Source organism: Acanthochromis polyacanthus, chromosome 3 (assembly GCF_021347895.1).
Source record: "Acanthochromis polyacanthus isolate Apoly-LR-REF ecotype Palm Island chromosome 3, KAUST_Apoly_ChrSc, whole genome shotgun sequence".
Lineage (NCBI taxonomy): Eukaryota > Metazoa > Chordata > Actinopteri > Pomacentridae > Acanthochromis > Acanthochromis polyacanthus.
The window spans coordinates 13856111-13880796 of NC_067115.1; the positions used below are offsets into that span (position 1 = coordinate 13856111).

General features: G+C 39.7%; 2 protein-coding genes and 2 long non-coding RNA genes across 5 annotated transcripts; 3 read left to right on the forward strand and 1 right to left on the reverse strand.

The window, feature by feature from the left end:
- Positions 1–41: 41 nt before the first annotated feature.
- Positions 42–1898, forward strand: atp5md (ATP synthase membrane subunit k). The gene is made up of 4 exons (XM_022205822.2): positions 42–148; positions 1402–1503; positions 1586–1678; positions 1779–1898. The coding sequence occupies exons 2-4, from the start codon at positions 1420–1422 to the stop codon at positions 1839–1841; spliced, it is 240 nt and encodes a 79-aa protein (XP_022061514.2). The 5' UTR covers positions 42–148; positions 1402–1419; the 3' UTR covers positions 1842–1898.
- Positions 1899–1900: 2 nt separating this feature from the next.
- On the reverse strand, positions 1901–8535 carry taf5 (TAF5 RNA polymerase II, TATA box binding protein (TBP)-associated factor). Of its 2 annotated transcripts, none has more exons than XM_022205811.2 (11): positions 8103–8535; positions 6650–6878; positions 6245–6560; positions 5981–6144; positions 5164–5299; positions 4551–4671; positions 4324–4453; positions 4078–4242; positions 3751–3928; positions 2546–2723; positions 1901–2408 (listed from the first exon to the last, which is right to left on the reverse strand). In XM_022205811.2, the coding sequence occupies exons 1-11, from the start codon at positions 8521–8523 to the stop codon at positions 2194–2196; spliced, it is 2253 nt and encodes a 750-aa protein (XP_022061503.1). In that variant the 5' UTR covers positions 8524–8535; the 3' UTR covers positions 1901–2193. The 2 variants fall into 2 exon arrangements, with proteins under 2 accessions (XP_022061503.1, XP_022061494.1); XM_022205802.2 differs by having other exon boundaries at positions 6650–6881.
- On the forward strand, positions 2719–4073 carry LOC127533259 (uncharacterized). The gene is made up of 2 exons (XR_007941039.1): positions 2719–2994; positions 3704–4073. It is a non-coding gene; the product is annotated as an uncharacterized LOC127533259 (long non-coding RNA).
- LOC127533258 (uncharacterized) lies at positions 6461–8109 on the forward strand. Its single transcript, XR_007941038.1, has 3 exons — positions 6461–6574; positions 6697–6894; positions 7616–8109. It is a non-coding gene; the product is annotated as an uncharacterized LOC127533258 (long non-coding RNA).
- Positions 8536–24686: the final 16151 nt, after the last annotated feature.

The following is a 24686-nucleotide window of genomic DNA, read 5'->3' on the forward strand; positions in this document are numbered from 1 at the left end:
CTTTGCTTGAATGACATTAGTTTTAGACCAATAGTGGCGCACTTTGTAACTACTAAGAGTGGGCGGGACTTCCTGGCGAGTTTAGCATTGCGGCCTCTGCTGAAGGGCACCTGTCTCATTCTGTTTTTACAGGGGTCGAGCGTTAAAGGTAAGCCGGAGCACGTTTAGAATTAAATTAATCCATTCGTTTTAGTTTCAGAAATTCTTAGTAGAAACTCAGTTGTCTTTCAACTGCATCTGTGACGACGCAGCTTTGAGCTAATGGTCTCAAATGTAATCAAGCTAGCCAGCTAACTGATCAAGCTAACGTCAACTTACTGTATAATGTGCTTGCTAGCAGGCTGTGCAGCGAGTAACAGAGGAAAGTCAGTCTGAATTAAATATCACCTATTCACGCAGTTGCGAACCACAATATTGCTTATATTAAAGATTCAAATGTCGCTAATAGTTAAACGGCGGTGTTGTTCTCAGCGTCTGTCAAACTTGACAGAATTGAAACTCATGTCAACCACCTTAAAGATTGCAAACTATGTTATGTAATAACGACAGTAAGAGCTTTAGTAGCTAGTTTAGATGCAAAAGAAGTTATTGTGATGTGCCTAAACTAAAATATCTTCCAAATGGGCTCGATCTCAGCGCACTCAGTATTATTCAAGAGTCGAGAAATCCGTGCAATAATCGAAGTCAGTTTGTTAGAAGATAAATAGTGTGACTTCTATCCACACGGAGTTCCCCTTAAATGACAGGCAGATGTCATCTTATGTCATTTGCAACTTGTTTTGTTTCCTTTAAGCATGCTACGATTTTCCTAAATATGTAGTCCATTACTTGCTTTATGCAATTTGGGTAAATAGAGAAATATATCCATTGGTATCCCAGGTGTAGTATGTTGTCTAATGAAGTTATTCAAGTTAATGTTGTCCAAGACTGCTTTCAAAATTCAGGTATCAGAATTAATCATTTGAACTCCGGATGAATTTATCACAGACGACGTTTCCAAGGTCAAGAATAAACTCGTCAATACAGTTGAGTTGCAAAGCTAAATCAGTTACATGTCAACTATTAATTTAATCACCAACTATTTTGACTATCGATTTGTCAGTGTTATTACTTTTAAAGAAAAAGTTGTATGAATTCTGATTCCATCTTCTGTATGTATTAATATTTTCTGATGTCGTCCTTCTTTATGACTATAAACTGAATATTTTGGGGTTATGGACAAAACAAGACATTTTACAACGTCCTCTTCTACTATGGGATACACTGATAGACATTTTTCACCATTTTCTGATATTTTACAGCTCAAACTAATCATTAAAAGAAAATAATAATTTAAACTATTGTTAGTTGCCTTCTTGTGATAGTATATGAATTACTGGTGTACTGTTTTTCTTGTGGTAGGACCATTAATTATCCATCATGGGAGGACACGATGCTGGAACTCACCAGTTCACTGGACTCGCCAAGTACTTCAATGCGTACACAATGATAGGAAGGAGGAATGTAAGTTCTGTAAATAAGCTGTGCTACTGTCGTGTCCTAAAAATTACTTATGAATTTCTCATGCCTCTTTGTTTTCTTTTAGTGTGTTTTGGCCACATATGCCACCATAGCAGGAATTGCCCTTTTCTTTAAATTGAAGCCCAAGAAAAGGCCGCTGTCACAGAAAAGTAATTACGTAAGTGCACCAGTGTCTCGTTATAATTTCTAAATCTATTTAGGCCTTGTAGAGCACTGCAACATTTTATTAACTCAAAATCCCTCTTTTCTCCTAACAGGTTTCCATTCGACCATATTTTCTACCTGCTGGGAGCGGAGAGAGCAGCTGGACATGCTTGTAATAAAATTTGATTGTTTGGTTTTGCCATGTTAACAATAAAGAGCTCTTATGACCAAAACATAGAAAACACTTTGATTTATTTACAGTGTGCACCAGTATAAAATACTATGTTACAGAAATGTTGGCCACATTGTAAGCAAAGCATTAGCCATGGCACTGATTTATAGAAATGGTAAACTAATTTTTGCACTCATTCACAGCTAGATGTTAGCCAAAGTGGAACTGGTAATACAGTTTTGTTTTATTCCCATTGTACCACAAACTTCTTTAATTAGTTGTGGTGTTCAGGGATCAGCAAGTAGCATCATGTCCACCTTCCATTGATTATTTTCTGTCTGTAGTACAGTAATGTCTTAAGGATTGTAGGCTCCAGCGGCCAGAAGCAGGTTCCTCCGCGTGAAGTGAAGGTGTATGACGGGTGTAGATTTTGTCAGATAGGTGCCCAGCAGAAGCTCCTGGGAGTTATCTTGTAGATGAATGTGTCCCGTAGCTGCCGTGAAGTCATCAGTCTCTAAATCATCAAATGCTTTCATTGCATCCCACAGACGAACAGTGTTGTCCATGGAGCCTACAAAACAAATTAGACTTGGTCACTCCAGTTGCTCCACCACTTTCTAAAGTAATGATTACATTCAGAAACTGCACAGATTTAAATTTTAGAAGCTGATGATGGAAAAAGTAGAAAGAGAGGTGAGGAACGCCCACCAGAGGCCAGTATCTCGCCATCTCTGCTGAACTTGAGGGAATAAATGGTGTCTGTGTGGCCCTTGAGCTCTCCAACCATCAGTCCGTGACCAATATCCCATAGCAGAACCCTGCCATCAGTGGCTCCAGAGGCCAAGAACTTCCCATTAGGTGAGAAAGCCAGCGCATGGATAGGACCCTGGAAAATACAAATAAAAGACTGGATCAATGGGTTTGTCTGCGGCACTCACTTCTAACAGCTGTGCTGCAGTGTATGTCAGAAAACCAAAGCATCTTTAGCTGAACAAAAGTAACTGAATTCCCTAGTATGCAAATTCCTCAATAAAGAGAACTCAAAAGCAATTTTCTGAATGCAAACAGGTGAAATTTTGTGTCTATTCCTGCTTAATTGAATTCATTTGAACCAACAGGTACCAAACTTTTAAAGAGCACCTCTGGCCATACGTGCAGTAAGTATGTTACATATTCAGCAGCTCATATAGACCAATTCTCTGTCACTCAGAATAAAAGCCAACAGGCATGTATGTGTATTGAAATAAATACAGTTATATGCAGTACGATGATGTGTTTGTGAAGAGCTGAGATTCAGAATGCCAAACAAAATGAGAAATGATTGCAGGAATTTTACTGAGACACAAGCCTACTCTGTGCATGTCACTGTTTTTGCATTCAAGAACTCACTGACAGGCACATATCCACCTTCCAGTCAACACATTGACTAATAACCCGTTAGCCAAGTGCAGAGTTGTTTTAGTTTTACTGTTTTGCTAAGTTTAGCCATCTCAGATTACATTGAGTGTTAAGATGAAATGTATCAGCATTTCTTTAGTTTTTCTTGTACTGGGTCAAATCTTTCCATAGCTCACTGTGACAGTCACCATTATTCCGAAGTTCCTTAAAAACCCACCATGATCCAAAGTGAGTGGCGCTACTATAACAACCCAGTAATTGTCACATCTATTTTTTAATAAGCTGATTTTGATATTTACTACAGTTCTTTTGTATTGATGTTTCAAAACACAACCTAAAATGCATTGTATATTGTTTAATGCATTGTAAATGTTGCTATTCTGTTGTATGAATAAATGACAGTAAATTACTAGGCCTGCAAAATATATATATATATATATTTATTTATTTTTTTTTTCCCCATTTTAGATGAATGGAAGGATGAAGAAAGGAGAACAGCTCTGGTGAACTCGGACCTTATGACCAGTGAAGATGCGGACACAGTTTCCATTGAGGACGTCCCAGAGACGGATGGTGCGGTCAGATGAGCCTGTGGCCAAATAATTGGAGTTGGGGTGGAAACGAGTACAAGTGATGTCAGCGAGGTGACCAGAGAACATCCGCAGAGGTTGGTAGTGATCTGTTGCCCAGAGGCTGTAGGAGAAGGCACAGCAATGAAAGACATCTGGAGAAAGAGCTGGTGGATATTACTGTGCTTTCTTTTGTTATAGGAGAACAGTGGGTCAAATAATTAATTCTACACAATAATTAAAAATAATTAAAAGAGTTCTACAGCTTCTTACCGGGCAACTCTGTCATGTCCACCAGAGACAAAATAGTAACCGTGGGGGGAAAACTGCGTGTCCCACACTGGGTAGTTGTGGCCTTTGTATCCTACCAGACAAGTAAATGTTTGGAGACTCCACAGCCTGACTGTGCCATCTTCAGAACTTGACAACAAGTAATTTCTGAAAGGGAGTTTGTCAGCATTACTTGCACAGAATACTGACATATATAGTGTGTCTTTTAGAGCTTGAGTCCAGTCCTACCTGTCTGGGCTGAAGCTGATGCCGTAAACCGGGCCGCTGTGTCCATAAAGTATCTTTGACTCACTGGCTGTCTTCTCGTCCATGATTCTCTCAAGCACATCGTCTGACTCTTTGTCAATTAAATTCAAGTCTTACGAGAGAAAAAAAGGAAAGATCAGAGTAAAATAAGTAAAGTTTTAGATACACAGTAACTACAGATGTGCTTCATTGAGTGTCACACGCCGCACCTGCTGCAGACTTGACCTTGCGGAGCTTTTTCGGTGTGACGCTCCACACACGGACTGTGGAGTCAGCAAAGCCTCCTGCGATCAGGCTGGAGTCATCAGTGAAGTCCACTGCAGTCAGACCCTGCAGAGGATAATTAAATCGTTAGCATGTGTCAGATTTACCGTCCCTGTGGTTTTCGCTACACCCTGTCCTGGTGACTGTGGAGCTGTCTTCAACGCTGCACAATCACCATGCCGTTCTCCAAAAGGTTTACTGTAATATGGAACCGTCTGCCCATGTATAAGGCTGTTATATCTGGACGTAAACTGATCACATTCTTCAAAAGTCAAATATGTAGTTCTGTGCATGAGCAGGGTTGTCCACAGGACACATTGGAATAGTCGCATGGCTCTACCCAAGACACTGTTATTTCCTATTTACAGAGCCATGGCTGTGTCCAAACACTGGATTTTTTTAGCGCACACAAAGAATGGACAGCTAGCAGACTACAAGATGAAAATTATACTTAATTAAAACCACATACTCTACCTTTAATTGTCCAGTCTCTAACAGGTTCTATAATGTCCAAACACAATAAACATGAAGTGAATCATTGTAGTCACGAGGTTTTACCTGATATGCATTGAGAAAAGAGTAGAAGCAGATGGAAGGGAGATTGTCTGGGCCCAAACGGATTCTCTTTGTGGCTTCCTTCATGTACATGATCTTGTCCAGCTTGTCTGAGTCTTTTAGTTCTGGCAGGGGTATCCTAAACAACAACAAACAAACATTTTATCATCAGCCATAGACAAATGCAATCTGAGAGATTATTCAAAATGGCCTGTAGGTAGGTTTAACCTTCATCTTATGTAGATGCGAGCAGTTTTGACAAATTTAATTCAATTTCAATTGAATTTTATTCATATAGCACAGATTCACACCACATGTCATCTCACAGCACTGAGCATAGTAAGGTACAGACCTCACAAATTTCTAAACACTGACTTTAGGATTCCCTAAGAGTGATGGTGGGAAGGAACAAAAAAACCCTAGAATAAGGAGGGAGGGAAAAAAAAAACTAGAACAGAACCAGGCTCAGGGAAGGTGGCCATCAGCCTCGACTGGCTGGGTGACAGTACAGTAGAAATGCTGACAAATGCTGTGGACTATTTCCTGGCTTAAACGCCTGGCCTTTCAGGGGTGACTAAGAACAGTACATGCACAATAACGGCTTTGACGGAAACCTTTCCTGTTACTTCTGACCATTTAATAAACAAACAAGTCTGTTTCAGCACTGGTGAGTTTCCTTTGGTTCTCGCTTAAACCCTCACTTGAAGGGATAGTGGCAGATGGGGCCTGTGGTAGCAGTGCCACATTACATACAATGAAAGTGAGATCCCTACTTCAGAACTGCTGTGGTCACAACAGACACAACTGAAAAAGTCCCCACCTGCTCTGTGATGGCGCATTAGGATCCTGCTTCTTGCTCTTTGAGCCCATGCTATCCTTTTTGGGCTTCTTCTTCTTGGGTTTACCCTCCTCATTCTCTGCCTCCTCATCCTCATCATCAAGGGGCAGCTCAATTTCTGGTTCCTTCAACAATCCATAGTAAACCTACACCAGGTTCAATGACAATGAAACAACAAGGTTATCAGGAAAATGTAGAGAGATGAGAAAAACACATTTTTTTATACATGTGGTGTGTAAATCCAACCTTAGCCTTATTGGCCTCTCGCTTGGCTTCTCCTGCCAAGCTGCCTGACATGGCGTCGATCTGGCTCTTGCTGCGTGGCATGCCGTCAAAGATGTCGATGTAAAGGTGCTCCTGGATGATATTCCAGATCTGGTTGTTCTGACGCTCCTGCAGGTGTCTTTTCAGAAGCTGGTAAGAGTCACGGGAGATACGTAAGACAAACTTGCTGGTGCGGAAGTCCAGCAGAGTCTCATTGCCTCTCATGTGCTCTTTCTTCGTCAGGCCGGACAAAACACGCAGGTCGTCTTCGTAGTAGCACTCCTGATCCCCGCTAAACCTGAGACACAACAGGTAAGGTTACTACGGTGTGCAAAAAAAAAAGATTGTGGTTTATTTTTGAAAGGATAACACGTGAAGGGGACTCACTTTTCGAAGAAGGCCTTTGCCTCATTTTCATGATTGTTGTACACTAGTTCCAGATACATATGGACAAACAGCGGGTAGAAGACCTGGGACAGCTCGGCTCTGTGGCAGTCCAAAACGGTCTCTATGAACTTCTTCAGGCTGCTGTAGTAGACCTCGTACAGAGCTGGATCTCCCTGCTGGCTGTAAGCTGACAGCACCACGCTGACGTCTGGCTGATCCTCTCCAGCTGCTGCTGAAACAGTGAGGTATGCAGGTATATCAGCGGTCATGTAGCTTCACGTTTAGTTGAAAGTGGAATTGTTAATTTTTGGGATGACCTCAACTGTCAATGCAGCTGGAGAATAATATTTTAGTATTATATTTCAGGCTTTTATCTTTAACAGCTCCTGAGATATTGTTGTCAAACACAGCCTCAGGATGGCAGCCTATTTATTTATCTTTAATTATCTCGTAAAGTACTTCCTTGATCCATCTAGAATTTTTTAGCTACCACAGTACATATCTTTTGTTTATTATAGAAAAGTGTGAGAACGCCCGAGATGATTTGAGACGGCATAACCCAGATACATTCTGAATTTACAGAAACCTTAAAACATGACCTATTAAAGTTCAGAGGTTTACAGAGTAATTTAGATTATTTAATTAACTGATGTGAAAAGGTGCCATGGGCATATTTAAAGAGACTATTCCACTCAAAAAAATCAGATCAGAGGAAAAATCTTAAATGTGTGTTGACTCAGCATGGACAATATTACAGTAAATAAGACATATTGATGTACAGGAGAATAAAAATTTGACTAAAAGTCTTACTGCACTACAGTCTACTGAATTTTAAATTTAACCCTGAATTTTTTTTAGTTATATAAAGACTATTTTTTAAATCAGAAATTGATGTAGCAAAGGCAAATAAATGAATAAAAATGCCAGAATAAACTAAATGAAGTGCTTTTGGCTATCAATTTATAGGTACAAGACCCCAAGACACCCCACACCCAAAATTTCCAACAAAATCTACGCCCATGAATGGGATTAACTGGAAAGAGCTCATGAATTACAATTTTTTTTGTCAAAGTTGGATGTTTGTTATTATATGCATACCTGAAAAACAGAACTGTTTCGCCTCTGTGTTTGCAATGAGACAGCTGCATCAAGTGATATGAAGGATGCACTACTAGTTAATGGTCTCGGGTTCAAAAACTTTATAAATGCAGCACTAAAGTCCAAAAAGACAACAAAGACGTGAGGAACGTCGGACAATGTGATGAAATCTAAGCAGCCTGGCAAAAGCATTACTAAACCTCTCACAAAAGCACCATGAGCTCTTACATGGTAGCTAATGTATTTTTCCTCTGTAGATGTACAACTACGTTGTTAATAATGAAAGGAAACTTGTTTAAAACGCGTGAGTCGGTGTTTCAAATGTAAACTCGGCAGCAGTCAGGCTGATCCGTACCTTTGATTGGTGCCTGCGCTGCGGCGGAGGATGAGACGGACACCCGGCTGAGAAGAGAGCTCGCATCCCCGCCTTCCAAGTCCACACTGCCTGCAGTACCTCCTGGCCCTGCCCCAGAGGAATCAGCGCCATTCGGATCCAGAGCATCCTCCGGTAATCCCGCTTCACGACGCAAAATTTCGACGGACTCGGTTAGTTTGTTCTTTTTGAGGAACTGCAGGACTGCCAGTAGTGTCTGCTGGTCCTCCGGGGGTCCTCCAGGCACAGGTTTGTTGCCTGCAGCAGGAATGCTAGAGCCGGGAGACGTAGAGACCAGCCTGCCGTCGTTTGCGTTGTTATTTCCGAAGCCATCGCTCGCTGGTTCTGTTTTTATGTCTTTTTCTTCAACCCCGTCACCCAAACCACTTTGTATGGCCGCCATCTTCGAAATGAAATGCGCATGTGCGAGAGACGAAAATTGGGAAACGGCGACAGTGAAAGGTCAGGCCACCTGATTGGTCCTTACTGAGAAGCGTCATTTGATGCAAGGCAGGGAAGTCCCGCCTCATTTACTTCAAGTATCTGTTCTCTGCTGTAACAGTGATAACCGTCTTAGTTAATGACCTTAACGACTAATTTTACGGAGTAGTTCTCACGTACACTCCGAACATGCACAACACTAAGCCATGTTAAGTGTTTAATTCAATTTAGGATCAGCTTAAATATAAATCTCAGCACTAATTGTGAATTTAATTTGGGTTTGTTTAAAAAATGACATCAAGTGAATAACCATTGGCGTTTCTTGTCCATTTTTGGGGGTGCTGGATCACCCTTAAATTGAATTCCAGCACCCCTAAAATTTGAGAGATTTTTTTTTTTTTTTTACATTTTTTTGTATTGAATGATCTTTTTTTTTAACAAACCACAAAAGTGTAAAAATCACAAAGTACTTAGTTGATACGTAATGTTTTAACATCAAAAAATACAGCCTTTACTATTTGCTTAATTTCAAAACTATACAAGGAGGAGAAGAACAGGGAGGAACTCTGGGAGATGAGAGAGAGCAGACCAGGGAAAGAGATGCTGTGCATCGCATTTCCAATGAAAGTCAAAAAATAAGTCCAAGGTCCATTTTTGTTTTTTTGGTGCTCAGTATGAGGGGCTGGTTTACTTCAGAAACATACATGCTGTTTGTGTGTATGTTGAGGAGCTGCTGTATCTAAATGAATCGTCTTTTCCCAAAAATTAGGGTTACGATATGTTTCTTTATAGATTCCAGTGCATTCCTCCTTTGCTGTGACTCAGCATTTAAATAACCTTTATCAGACTGGATGGTTGAGTCGCAGACTTTTTCAAAAAGTGTTATGCTTTTCTTTCACAAATGTGGGAATGAAATTACATTAATTAAAATGTACAAAACAGTGAAATTTATCTTGCCTGTGTGGACACCTCTGGGTGCTCAGCACCTCTAAAGCTCTGATCATAGAATTGCCCCTGTGTATAACCATTTAGGCCATTTAAACAATGTGTTTACATATGTTTAATATGCATGTAGAAACATATCACATATGCTGAATGTAATGATGGCAAATAATCAGAAGGTTAAAAGTCATGATATGAGAGTCATGATATGTGTGGTGTGAGCTGTCCAAGACAGCATGAAATTTAAATAAAATAAAATAAATACTTTATTTATATAGCGTCTTTAAAAATAGAGTTTACAGAGTGCTTTACAGGCAGATAGTGAAAGGAGAACACTCAGGAAAATAATATAGGGAAGCAAAAGTGAAAAAATAGAGTTGGACATGGTAAAAATATTATTATTATTAATAATAATAATAAATAAATTAGTGCAGCAAATACCAATGAATACAAAAAAACATGTTTAAAACAACAAAAATTCAGCATCAGATTAAGGAAAAAGAATAAATGGAATACAAAAATACAGAGTAGACATGTAACAACAAGGGTAAAAATATGATTAATAGCAATATTAATAAAAGAAAATAAATAAAATGCGAAATAAACAGTTAAAAAAAAGAATAAAATTGGCACAAAGTAGTTGATACCACATATAAGCATTTAAAATTAGATTTGAAGAAATTATTTAAATGAATGTCTTCTGTGCATCATTATGTTTGGTTGAAGACATGCAGCAGACCACAAGGTTAAGCTCACAAAAAACAAACACAAATAACAAAAAACAAAGTTCTTTATGGCATTTGAATGTCAATAAATCCTGCGAGGCTGGTTGCACATGATGGTGAGATGCAGATAATGACAGGAGGTGAGAATAATATCATAGGCCGATGGCACAGAATTAACAGGGTAAAGATATGCATGTAAGTTAAACAAATTTTGGGACAGTGTTTAGTTTAATACACCTACAAATAGACCGAGAATCACTGACTGCCCATTGTCTTCGGTGTCAGGATAATTTAGAATAATTTAGTAAGATGGTCAGAAAAAATCTCTACCAGAGGCTGCAACTAGTTATCTCCACAAACTGACAAAAAAAGATTGTATATGAAACACATATTATATTTTACGAAAGCCCAAAAAGACATCTCCATATGCATTCTTTTGTCTGACCAGCAGAGCAAAACCAAAGATCCTAAATATCCTGCAATTTATGACAAAGAATAGCATCAAGCACTCACATCTGAAAGCCTGGGACCATTAAATGTTTGGCATATTTGCTTGAAAATCAACTGTAATTTTAAGTTATAAGATCCGAAGATTCTACCAATTTGTCTGTGTGGTTGAAAATTATTTGTGTTTTCATTTCTAATTAGATGTGTACCACTTTGTACCAGATGGTGGCACTTGGCTTCCACACAACTCCTAACCTTGTTCTCAGTATTCCAACAACCTACTTAGACAATGTGAGGTTGCTATTAGTAAAGCTTTATCTATGAAAGTGAAAATAAATCAAATCAGATGTTCCCAAAAGCTGTGAGTTCATATGTCTGATTTTGTCCAAGTAATAGCTGAAATGTCAGAGATTTTCGGTTTTTAATCAGAGGAGAGGATGAAAAGCTGACAATGTTCACAAATGAACATTTTTAGTTTAAAAAAATGTGAAGCTCAAAATGAAAAAGATTTCGATGCAAAGAATTTCTGAGCACATTTTAAGGCTGTATTAGCAGTGACAGTAGAAACAGGAGGAGCCAGAGAGGGAAAAGACACAAAGGTCCTCAGCTACTGAGTCAAGGGCATTGAGGTTACTGTAAATGGTCTGCAGTTTATCCCCGGATTCAACCCAGAGGCATACATATTTTAGAGGCAAATGGCTTTGCTGTATTTTAACTGGTCATCTTTATGTAACTGCAATTCTTCACATTTGTCACAGACTGATATGATTTATGATGCAACATCTTCATCTTTATTTGATATGCAAATACTTTAAGCCAGGCAACGTGTCATGTAATAAGGTGAAGAACATTCATATTTAGCATTTTCTTAACAGTTACCTGATTTTCCAACTTTGTGTTTTGCGAAGTAGTTATGTGCAAAGTTTTTTAAAAAATATATATATATCCAACTAGTAGCAGAGAAGAAACACGGTGGCAGAAGCTATGCACAAGTATTCTGCTTTGCATTCTGCTGAGGCTGGATTTCTGCCTGTACAGAATAACACACCTCCTACCCTCCGTGAACACTCTGAACTCTCCGTCAGAGGCGTTCGTGTACCGCTGACAGGACATCTTTTGGGTCAGCGCTGCATCGGTTTTCATTTCCACGAGGCTGTCAGTACAATATCCGAACTCAAACAGTGGTAAAACTGCATTTACTTTAGCAATATTTCTCAGATATTTCAGATATAACATCTCTTAGATTGTAACCTAAGTGCAATAATCTGCAGTTCTCTTCAGATCTGTTATCTTATGCAGCCTCTTCATACAATTGATTTGCAACCTGTTTTTGACTTATTCTACATTGAAGAGAGGTACACTTGTAGCCTCATTCACTCTCACACTCATTCATTCACTCTGGACATCATGATAACTCAGGAGCAGGTTCATCATGCAGACTAAGGTCCATAGCAAGGGGTGGGACAAAAGAAAGGTTCCCAGCCGAAGCAGCAGGGCGTTGTATAACACTGCGGCTCCATGTGGAGGAGAAGTGGGGGTGGGGTTGGGTGGTGGGTGTTGGACGTTAACATGAGCAGCTCAGGGCGTGGTCATCGGTGCAACCACCTTGTAAAGCTGCTTATTAAGGAGCGAGAATACTCCTGTATAAAGACAACGAGACCATTACTCTGGGTTGCCTGACACCTTCTTGCATTCACTCCATCTCTGTCGTCATAGATACGCAGGTGGACGGGGCTAAAGGTTACTGATTTAAGATCTGTAAGTGTTCTCTTCATCGAGAGCCTGCTGTGCTGCACCAAACGTCCTGCACCTGAGCCTCTGTCGGGGGAACAGTGACGTGTGACGTTGCACCTTCATTGTTGCACTTTTGACAAGACAGAGTAATGAAATATAACAAGGAAAGAGAAAGCAATTTCCTCGAGTTGCTTTTGATGTGTCATGATTGCCCATGAGTGTTCACAATGATTTGCTCGTGTGCAGCCGAAAGACTGATTTGTACGACTACAAGAGCAAAATCAAATGCTGCACTCGAGTAAATTTTTGATTTGCTGGCACTTGGCATTATAGTTTTGGTCAAATTACATTTATCTGATGGCTAGATGACCTAAAATTAGAGTTAGGCAGTGGCTCCTCTGACTCAAATTACTGTCACTGGAATTTTGCTTTGAAAGCCAATTTACCAATACATTCTTTTTACTGCCGTTCCTGCATCTCGTGTTATTTAGACAGTCAGGAAGCTTTGCATCTTCCTGTCATCTTTCACTTGTCCTGTTATCAGCCCCTTTGCAGCCACACCCTGATTCACACAGATGAGCCTCAGGGTTCCCCTTTGCAGCCATTACAGCGAGCCAGCAAAGCAGGCCGGATAACAAGCTCTTCTCCCCAGTTGTGCTCATTTCTTTGAGTAAATGTAACCGCCTTCATGTCATCATTTTTCTAACCCTTTGTCTTCTGCTGCCCTCCACCCCTCTGGAGGTCTTATATTTAGTTTACATGAAGCAGCGATAAGGAAATGGAGTGAGATGAAGAGCAACGCATGTTCAGTCTCATCCTCCCTTCACACATCAGCAATGACTTTACTGTGTGTGTGTGTGTGTGTGTGTGTGTGTGTGTGTGTGTGTGTGTGTGTGTGTGTGTGTGTGTGTGGTGTGTGTGTGTGTGTGTGTGTGTGTGGTGTGTGTGTGTGTGTGTGTGTAAGCTGGAGGACTCTCCCACCATCCCCTTATTTCTTTCTTTCTCTCTCCAGCTTTTTCTGTCCTCTGTCAGGAGGCAGCAGGGTGTGGCTTCCCCCAACAGAGACAGATTTGTGGAGCACACAGACCCTCAAAGAAAACAAAACTGTTTCATGAACACGTTACTGCCTGAAATTCATATTTGCGAAGCGCCATAATATACTATTTGAAAAGAAAATAGTGCATCGTACGATCCAATCATCCTGAAATGCCTTTTTAGTGTTTAGCAGTATTCATACTATATATCATTATTATGTCGATTGCTGTGATTTTCTGTTCTTGCTATAAAAGCCTGTGTCTGTATGGTGCTAACCCGTAGAGTGCTGGTACCACTGTCATGCACCAGCGGTTTAAATTAAAAGGCTATTGCACTGTTTTCATTGTTAGTGCACACCAGGAGGAGATGGGCCGTTGAGTCTCCTGGAGTCGTTGTATTTGCCAGTGAAAGTGGAGGTGAGGTTTGATGTGCTAATTAGAATTTTAGACACCAAAAAAGTCTTAAAGAATCAGCAGGTTCTGTGTCATTCAGAAAAAAATTCAAGATTTTCGACTTTAGTTTATCAACTGCACTTTAATGGGAAGAATTGAGATCAGGACAAAAAGATTGAAGGGGATTATTAAAATGGATTCCTTCTGCAGGGGAGTGTATGTGTGCAGGAGGGAGCAGAGAGTGATGTAGTCCTGGGAGTGCGGAGCAGAGTGGGGCGTGGCAGATTTTTAGTTGCTTTTGGTGATTTTTAGGTTTCATTTCAATGTGTGCGTGGGTTGGGAAGCTTTTTTTCCACCCTTGGCTGTGAGAAATGTTACAGTCGAGGTGAATCTGCTGGAAAAAAATCCACCTTGTAGATGTTTATTATTCATGCACATTCCTGTAAATTATCCAAAAAAATATTTTAATTGACAGGATGACTGCTGTTTTTAACTCCACCTTGAATGCCCTTCTACTTAACACCCAGTACTTCCCTAGCTTTCAGCTCTAATCCTCCTTTCATTCTTATGATGGTGTTACTGTTTTGCTGCAGGAGTACTCAGCAGTCTGCCAGCATGTGAATGACAGGATCTGTCACGATAACCTGCACATTTAAAGGAAATACCAGTTTTTGCCTCTGAGAAAAAACGGTCAAGAAATGTAGCAGCATCCCCCAATGAATTGCACAAGTAAATAATTCATGAGGTGTGACTCTCGGAAGAGGTAGAAAATGCCCTAAGAGGTGGGAAAAGAAAGGGGGGGAGAGAGAGGGAAGGATGAAGGGAAGGGAGAAGGAGGCTGGAGGTGGTTGGCAGCATGGTGGGTGGGATGGAGGAACAGGAGGGGTGGGGCGGCGTTTGGGGAGCGGGAATAAAACGGAAAAGATGGCACCTTAAAGTCAGAGGATGGATGCAAGAAAGAGAGGCAAAGGGAAGAGATTACAGGAGATTGTAAAAGGGAAAGGTGGCATTCGGAGGTGAGAGGCAGGTGTGAACCATGTGAAGTAGAAAATGAAGTCGCTTTCTTACAGTGAGCTCTCATACAGTACTGAAGAAGAAACTTCTTACATTTTACTAGCACTGTGGTGAAGCAATAAATGAGCTCCGATGTTTTAAAGGAGCTCTGAGCAGCTAATAAAATAGTTGCATCTCATTTCTGAACGCTCAAGGCATAAAAACCTTTTCACATCAGTTGAATCACAAACCATGAGACTAAAACACGTGTTTGGTAGCCTCCAGCTGCCCTTAAATCCACTTTTATGCGACAGTCAGTCCTTCAAAGCTCCAAAATGAAGTTATTTCTATGTAGCTTTATTCTCTGTCTTGCAGGAGCTGCTGTTTTCTTTGGGTTGTGAGAGGAAGTATGTTTGTGCGTGCGTGAATGCATCTTAGTCTTTTGCCCGTTCAAGCGGAATAATGGGTGTGAAGGCAGGGATGTGGCGCTAGAGATCTTTTCGGGGGATGAAATGTGGGGAGCCTGCATTATTCAATACTGACCTCACTGGAGAGCTGCATCCTGCACGCAGTTGTCAGCTCAACTGGTCTTACAGAAGGGCGGTGGCAGCCTTTGTGTAAAGATAAGCTAATAACAGACTTAGCTCGGTGGTACCTTCATATTTTCTATACCAACCTGAAAGTGGCATCAATCTTTTCATGTTACTTTTGGCAAGAAAGGAAACAAATATCATTATCTTGAAACAACTGTAAATATCTATGACATGTGCTCTTGATTGCATTTTGATTCAGTGTTATTTTTTTTAGCTGTCATTGTGCGTACCGTCTATTATTGTACAACTGCAAACTAAAAAAATAACAACACTGATACAAGGAAGTGAGATGCAACAAGAAATCCATTGACAGGTTGTCAACAGCGAATGGTTGTCAAGATTATAAGTCAAATGTTGGTGGCAATTCGTCATTGCATGTGAAAACTGTGTGCACAGGATGCAGTTAGTTTGTGAATTCACAACTCTTCTTGTGACTCTGTGAGGGTCTATTGGACACATTGTTGAGGCTGTTCTTACATTATTTTTCAACATAGTTTAACTTCCAAGAACTTGGTCCACTGATGTTCAAGCTTGACTATCCCCTTACAGAAGAAGGGGACATCTTCAGCCTCCAGATTCTCCTCATTAGCATGCACAACTTCATTATCACACTGAAAATGGCTGCCATGCAAGTAGGACTTCAGCTTAGAAAACAAGTAGAAGTCGAATAGTGCAGGCATGATGAGTGAGGTTCATGGGGCAACAGTTCGAGGCCGCCTTCAGCTGCTTCTGCCACCTGCCATTTTGTTGATTCCTTCAAACATCTGTGGACAGTGACATAAAGCTGTACAGTTATGCCACAAAATGGAAGTCATACCCTTTGTTAAAATCCATTTTGGCCACTTGTATCTGCAACCTCATTCTTTCGTTCACGAGGTCATGACCATAAGCGAGTTCTGGAACATAGATCCGAATCAAGATAAATCAAAAGTTTTGCCTTCCAGCTCAGCACCCTCTTCAGCATGACAGTCTGGTACAACTTCATATTACACATTACTGGTGACGCTGCACTAATCCCTTTGTCCATCATTTGCTCGATTATCCCGTCACTCGGGAATAATATCCCGACACACTTAAAGTCTCTTGTTCGAGGCAACAGCTCACTGGAAATCCAGAGAGAGTGATCCACCACTATCTCACGGAGAACCATGGCATCAGACTTGGAGATGCTGACTCTCATTCTAGTCTCAGCTGCAAAACAACCCTGTGCACACTAAAGACCAAATTCTGATGAAGTCAACAGAACCACATCATCTGCAAACAGCAGAGATTCAACTTTGATGCTCCAGTAACAGGCACCGTTCTCATTTCGACTGTAACTTGAGATCGCATCCATGAACCATGAATTTCATAAATAGGATACAACGGACAACCTCAGCAACACCTACCAGAAATATGTTTTTTGTGCCAAGAATATGAATGCAGATCCTCTCATCATCCAGAGATGATTAACACCAACATATATACAGACAGATGATGAAGTTAAAGAAAAACAAACATAAAATGTCTTTGGTCCACCTCATACCACCATAGCAGCTTCAGTGCATCTTGGAAATGATTCTCTATGTCTTTGGATTTCCTCTGTAGTGGTGGAACATCATTCTTCTCTTATTTGGTATTTTGAGGAAGCTTTCTGACATTTCGGTCAAAAATCTCCAGTAGGTGTTCAGCTGTAACATATGATTCACCTCTCGAATGGAGGCACCATCATCCTAGAAGGGACCACTCCCATCAGATTGGAAAGGTTTCTTCATAGGATGAAAGTGGTCATTCAGGACAACTTTGTATTGATGTGTAGTGACCCTTTAGATCCCTTCACTTCAGCGATCAAAGGTCCAGATTATAATTGGTCACCTGTCTGTACATCTGTTACCAAATATGTGTGTAGAGGTGTACATAATCTTAATAATCTTATTTTACAACCATCATTTCACATTAGGAAGTTGTTTCTACTTTGTCCACATGCTGTCCCTGCTTCTCTCTGCTCCCTCCCACACATTTACAGCCAGTAGAGATCTAATCAAACACTTAAGCAGCCCCCTGCTGCAGCTCCTTCACGACACAAAGTTGTGCACCACCGTCTCTTTATTACTATAAATAATGCAAGCCCCTTCTAAAACTGATAAGGCAGCACGGCACAAACAAACTCATACAGAGAAATGATTGAGTGTTATTGAAGCATTTTGATTCAAATTATTATTTCGTATGGCCAAAACTGTCCGCATCGCATCATATATTACATCATCATTAATATTCATTGTTGCTTGCAGAAGAACCACATGGTGCTGTTACAGACTGAGGCTTTATGTAAGAGGCAATGTCCTTTGTTCCCGCTTCCTCCAGACCCCCTTCAAATAGCTGCTCCCTACCAAATTAGCTCTCTGCGGTCCAGTGGGTATGTGTAAAGATTAACACAACACACACACACACACAAAGACTGACAGCTGCTGTGAGGGTAAGATAAAAAAGTGGCCTTCAATTTGCTAAAGGTCAGAGCCTTGGCACTTAAAGTACCTCTCCGGGAAAATACTGAATCAATAATTACAATTTGTCACCAGTGGAAACATAAACATTTTAGGGATGAATCATTCAGGCCCATCAGTTTCATTTAAATGTGTGTGTGGCCACCTGCGTAGAAAGAAAAATGAATAATCTAAAACATAAATGATTCCATTGTTGGATCTTTGCATCTAGTTTTACATTTCGCTGTGGAAAATTTACATTATCACCTTATAATTTCTAATAATTTATTAAAGCATATCACACCCCTCCCACCCACTGTGTGTCACACTGGCAGGAGATTTTCTCGTAGGACATCAGGACAATAGACCCCCTACATTATGGATAGTAAGCGTTAATAAACTCCTGAGATCTACCAGAATCTGAATCAATCCCAACCTGCTCTGTAATAGTCCAAGAGCACCTTTTCATTCCATGTTATCAGTTATTTTGGAATTCAAAAGGATGTATTGATTTTCATTCAGATGCCTGGAATAAGAGGAGTGGAGTTGCTGCAGAACCAAAATGTCACCCTCCTTTTCTCTCTATTATTAAAACTTATACATATTTACATCTAGAGAATTGCCAACCAGACACACATATATAAACATAAAGTGTATGTCTGCAATACAAAAGGAAGAATGGGGGGTCGATTGGGTTTTCCTTTGTTACCATTCGGTGTCACCAGGAGAGGAGGGTGGACAGGATGATGGGATGTCCTTGGGGACGGACTGACCTGTGCAAACCAAATGACAGACGGACCTGTTTTGGCACAAGGGCAGGCTGGTAAATTCACATTAAAAAGAAAAAAAATGCACAGATTTCACACACAGGCATGCATAATAAATGTACATATGTGCATGTTCAGATACCCTGGAAAAAGACTTCAACATTATTCAGTTACATTGCTTTACCTTACTTTAAAAAAAAAAAAAAATTAAGTCCAGAATAAACATAAGAAATGGCTTAAATTCCCTTTCTTGTGCTCATTTTACCTAGATGGTACATGTTCACGTTTGAATATATTAACATATTTAGGCAATTCTAATCTCAGGGATTAAAAATTAGATGTTTAAAGACAGTTTCAGAGGGAATAAAATGAAATATTTATAGAACTCTTTAGCAGTGCCTGCATTTGCATAAAGCTGCGTATCTCTAACAGAATCATAATCATCTGAGTGTAATGTCCATTGATATCTAATGAAATTGGCTTGATGACTGATATTTTTCTTCTTTTTTCACCGTTATTTTTGAAATTTCAAGCTCCCTCTACCCATTTGAAATGCCGGAACAAATTCAGCTGAAGTTAAAATGGGTGAACAAATACGATGCAAAGGACATGTCAAGGTGACATTTCCCTAGACCCAACGTGACCTGTGTGCAAAATACACAACTACAGTTCAGTTTTGGTGACGAATGAAGTACATAAATGGTACGACATGAACAATATCTTGAAAAAACGGCAAGTAAATAATTCTAAATCTGATTGAACATCATTTTATTAAATTGTCAAATCTCAAAAGATCATTTTATACTGTTTTGTTCATTTGTTTTTAGAATGTTGACAAGAAAAGACAATGAACACCAGCTGGATAATAATCTCATTGATGTATATATGTGGAGGTTCCAATCTTATAACAGGCTCTCAGCCCTTCTAAAAATACAGCAAAAGAGATGCACATATACTCAGACAAGTGATATATGTCCTCTCTGTCTGACCATACAAGCCTCTAAAGGGCTTTTTAATTAATAGCTGATCCTGCTCCATCGATCTGCTCTCTAATTATGGGGCGTTAGCTGACTATAGATCAGCTGCACATACATCAAATCAACCTCACATTATTGCCTCCACGCCACTCAGCTGCTCAGTTTTTCTGTATCTACTTCACTGTGGCAGGTAAATATTTTAGAGTTTACCAGTCAGAAACAGAGGCTGAATGAGTCTCGATTCCCACAGGATCAGAGCGAGCTGACGTTTTTAAATACGGTCAAGGCGAGATAATGGAATACTTTTGGTGTTTTCTGCCCGATCAATATCTGTTTATGTGTGTACGGTGACACAGTATATCAGCCTCTGGGCAGAGTGCCAACAGACGTGGAATGACTCCAGTCAGCATTTAAGGAGATGGAAGAGGAGGGAGAGTAAACACATGCATCTCATAGGCCTCAAGATAGGATACATCGGGGTTGTGGGTAATAGTGGTCTTGATAAAGAGCAGCAAAGAGGGTGGAGCCGAGGGAAGTATTGGTGTTCGATACGTTGTGGATTTGAATGCAGTATTTGGGGGATGTGCAAACTGCAGCGCTGCAGAGACACAGATGAGAGAAGAACTGAAACAAAGGAGGAAGAAATGCAGAGGATCAGTGATTTCTGAATAATCAGCAATCAAGGGACATTCAAATTATGTTTTAAAGATAACATTTTAATTGTGTTTTAGGGATATTTCTCTTTTCAAATATTGTTCCTATAATGTTAGAGGATGTTTAGAGGATGCTGTCAGTCACACAGAACATGTTTCATGATAACAAGAGGAGAACATTCTCAAACCAACATTCAAAAAATGTTGTCAAGACGACCGTGTTCTTTGCAAAACCTTCCTACAATGTGACATATTAACAAAAGTTGAGAAACGTTGTTCCATAAAATATTCACATAATGTTTCATGACATCAAAGGAAGAAATTCTCAATGCAACATTGAGCAAATATTCAAGATAGTAATTACAGGAAGAGGGACAGTTTTAGAATGTGCTCAAGGAACTTTATCCTGCTTTTTAGCACAGTTCTTGATGCAAAAAATATATATTCTGGCTGAAAACATTACTTGAACCTTGCAGAACATTCTACCTATAGGTAACTATTTCAGGTAGTTCACTTAAAGTACTGAGTCTCGCAAATTACCCAAAGGAAGAAGACAGGATGAGTGACTTCTGAATACCAGTCAAGCAGGGAACGTTCCCACAACACTGAACAGTTCCTACAAGCTCAAATAACATTTAAAAGATAATAATTTAATTACACTGTACGGATATTTGTTATTTCAAATATTATTCTTCTAATGTTTGCTGCAATGTTTTAATTGGAACATTCAGACAGTCCTGCAATGTGACAAAACAAAGTGGAACATTTTAGCAGTAGCATTCTTCCATAAAACACACAATGTTCACATTCACATAATGTTAGAGAAAATGGACAGAAAGGTGTTAATGTGGCATTGACGATGATGATGATTACTAGCGTTATTAGAAACTTGTAGGACTTTCTCAGAACAATTTTAGAACAAACAAACAAAAAACTGATGGAACATCCTACCTACAATGTTTTATTCTTCCATAAAACATTTCCTCAGTGTTACACGATAATAAAGAAAGGATGCTGTCAACGCAAATATTTAAGATTTTAATGCTTGCAACATTCTCTGCAATTAAAAGACAGCGGCTGAAAACATTACTAGAACCTTGCTGAACTTTCTCAGAACGTTTTTAGAACAAAAATAACTTAACATGATAATCTTTTCAGACAGTTTACTTAATTATTTTGTCTAGAAAATTAAGCAAATCCATTGTGTTTCTTGTGTTTGTTTCTATCCATTAGCTGGTTTTTCACTGAACTGTGCCTTTGCTGCAGATAAAGATGCTGGCAGTTCCTCAGTGATAGTGTCCAAACCCTCCCTCACACACAATGAAGATAGTGTGCCACTTATCTCACTTCCTACAAGATAAATAAATGGGACGTGATGAAAACATTCCACAGCCTGTAACGCTTAATTTTATTTTCCACATCTGTAACGTCACATGTGCCCAAACAAATTGTACCAATGAGTTAACAACATCTGTCCAAACGTTTCTCTCATACAATGCCGTGGAATGCATTTGATCAATGATGCCGTTTGAATAATGAAAACGGGCGTTAGCGTGGCATTTTCCCTTGACTGTCTCTACGTTTATTAAGAGAACAGCCGCTCTGTTAACCTGAGTCGCCCATTTGCTCTCTGTGCTAGAAAATCAAAACGCCATGAAGTCATTCCTTGCTGCCTTTTGAACGATGGGGTTTTGAATGATGTCTTGTAATTGCCCTTTCTCACCCGTGGCCAGCAAGTTACAGAAGATGACTCACTTCCAGGGAAAAGCTCAGCAGCAGTCCATCGCTAATCGTAATGTCATTTCTTCAGGCTTCAGGGTTGAAATAGATATCGCCACTGAAATGAACTCAGGGGAGTGAGGTGGTGATGGGGCTGTTTTACACTTTAGCATCTGGTTAATGCAGCAGTAGAGGACAGAAAAATGAGATCGACAACTCACAACAAAACTACCATAAAAATAATTCAATAAACAACAAATGACGTCACTGACCAATACAGAATGCATTATAAGGCATTTATATTTTAACACAGGTGACTTTATTAAATGTTTCTAAATAATTTAATAACATTTCAGAGATGATTAACTATACTCGTTTATCTGTTAGTGGCTCACGAGGGCTCCATTCACACCCACAGGCAATTTAGACTGAAAGCAGACGTGTGTCTCAAGTGGCCAAAGTCATTATAGAGATCTATGGGGTTCTCACTACATAATGTCTGCAGTAAATGTCAATATACTGTGAAGCAAGTTAGCTTAGCATAGCATAATAACTGGGAACCAAAGGAAAAAACTAGTCTGGTTATGTCCCACTGGATCAAACCCAACTTAGGCTGCATCTTAGAGTCCCGTCACCATGCTGAGAAGGCTGCACTGCCTCAGAATGTCTACTTTGTATTTTTTTTATTGCATTAAACAAACAAGATGGAGCATGATAAGGGACTGCTCATGCATGCAGATTCCTCTTTTCCAACTAGATATTTAAAAGCATCTGGTTGCATTACAGCAAATGTTCCTTTACATGCGCTGCAAACAACAGCTGAATAAGAAGTGTCCTCATTTTAATGCTCAAAGAAATGTTTGCTGCTCTCCTCCCTAAGTGGAGACAGTTGTCAGTATAGATAGCAGAGCACAGTACTAATGAGTGTTGCCACATCATATAGCGCCTCTAAAAAAAGGATGCAAACGAGACTATTATGTACTCAGGAATCAAAGTGTATAAAAAGAAGCAAACAACGTCAGAGCAGTGTTAGACTTGTTTCTAGTCTTAATACAAAGTTAAACTACAAAAAAAATGGACCTGCTGGTTTCATATTTGGAGTCCAGACACAAGAGTGATGCTGATCATGTTATTTTACTCTCAACAAGGAAGCAAATGAGCCTCTCTCTGACAATGTTGAACTATTCTTCTAATTATTTGATTCTAGTATAGACATTTTTCAACTCTTGTATGTTCTCTATTATTCATTATATAGTTTTTGTAGTGTTTTAAATCCTAATGTGGAATTTACTTAGGTAAAATCACATCATAAATAACAGTATTGGTTCTGAAACTCAATATTTAAACTTGTTAGGCGATACTGTAATGTCAGTTATAATCTTGTTTATTGATGCAACAGCTACTGTTTTAAATGTGCTATATAAAAACAGTGACTTCACTTGACTGGACTATTAGAACGGAGTTATTGATGAGGCTAGATGAAAAGACAAAGCAAAAAGGGAAAGCATCAACAAAAGAGAAAACATCAGTAGTATGTTTAAAATATCTTTAACATTAATGTAAAACTCTTCAAGGATTTTTATGACCATAAAGAGTCAAATAAGTTTGTTGTTTAATAAATTCTACTCTGGGAGCTTAAACTGACACAGATGTGTGCATTGTTTTGTGTCATTTATATTTCCCCTGAGAAACCCATATGCACAATAATCCCCTCATCTCTAAGGGCCCTAAGATGATAAAAGGTGATTTATTTTCTCGAACCTTTACTCCACACTGCGCACACTGTATCATTTTTCAGCTTCTTCCAAAGCAATTTTCTGTACGTCACTTTCTTTGTGAAGAGGACATGTTCAAACATGACTGACCTTCATGCCTTTACCAGCTGTGAGTGTGCTCTGCATTCTGATGAACTGCTATAAGCGACTTGTCACGATGATTCAGTTCATTAGGTGTGACTGCAGAAGAAGTTGAAAGATGATGGAAGGAATAGTCAGCATACACAAAGGGAAGTGCTGCAACACTGCAAAAAAACATGCATTCTCCAAATTATTCCGCAGTTCTTTACATTTAAGCATGTTAATCTGACTCTGGCAGTGATTGATGCAACGTTTTAGCCTCACATCTCATTAGGAACTTGTGTCACTATTGTTCCTGCACCTCAGAGAATGAACAGATCCTCCCCTCTTCGTCCAGCACAGCTGCCTTCTGCACGTCTGGATGTTTGAGGACTCTATACTCTGTGGAGCACAGGAGATTTGTCAATAAGTCGGTCTCTGGAGGCAGGTAATCTTTACTCCTCCAGCCTGACAGCCTGCGGCGCTTTGTGTGGGGAGGAGAGTCCCTCTGTGTCCTTTTCCAGTTTTTACATCCTCTGCTGCGCAGAACTACTGAGGCAGTGAAAGGATTAATGTATAGCTCATACAGTAATCTCATGCTCAGTGTGACACTGGACAAGAAGGCAACTCCGGTTTACTGTTTGTTCTCTGATAAGGACAGAAAAAATTAGCTGCTGATGTTTATTGTCTGAGGAGAACAGAGTCTGAGAATCAAAACCCCCATTAATCCAGTCAAGGCCACAGTTTCCATCAAATTTGTTTTGAAAGAGATCTGTGAGAAAATTGCAATGATATACACACACATTATGAACAAAATATTGAGGGCCTTCCAAGGTTAAATGCTAATCCAC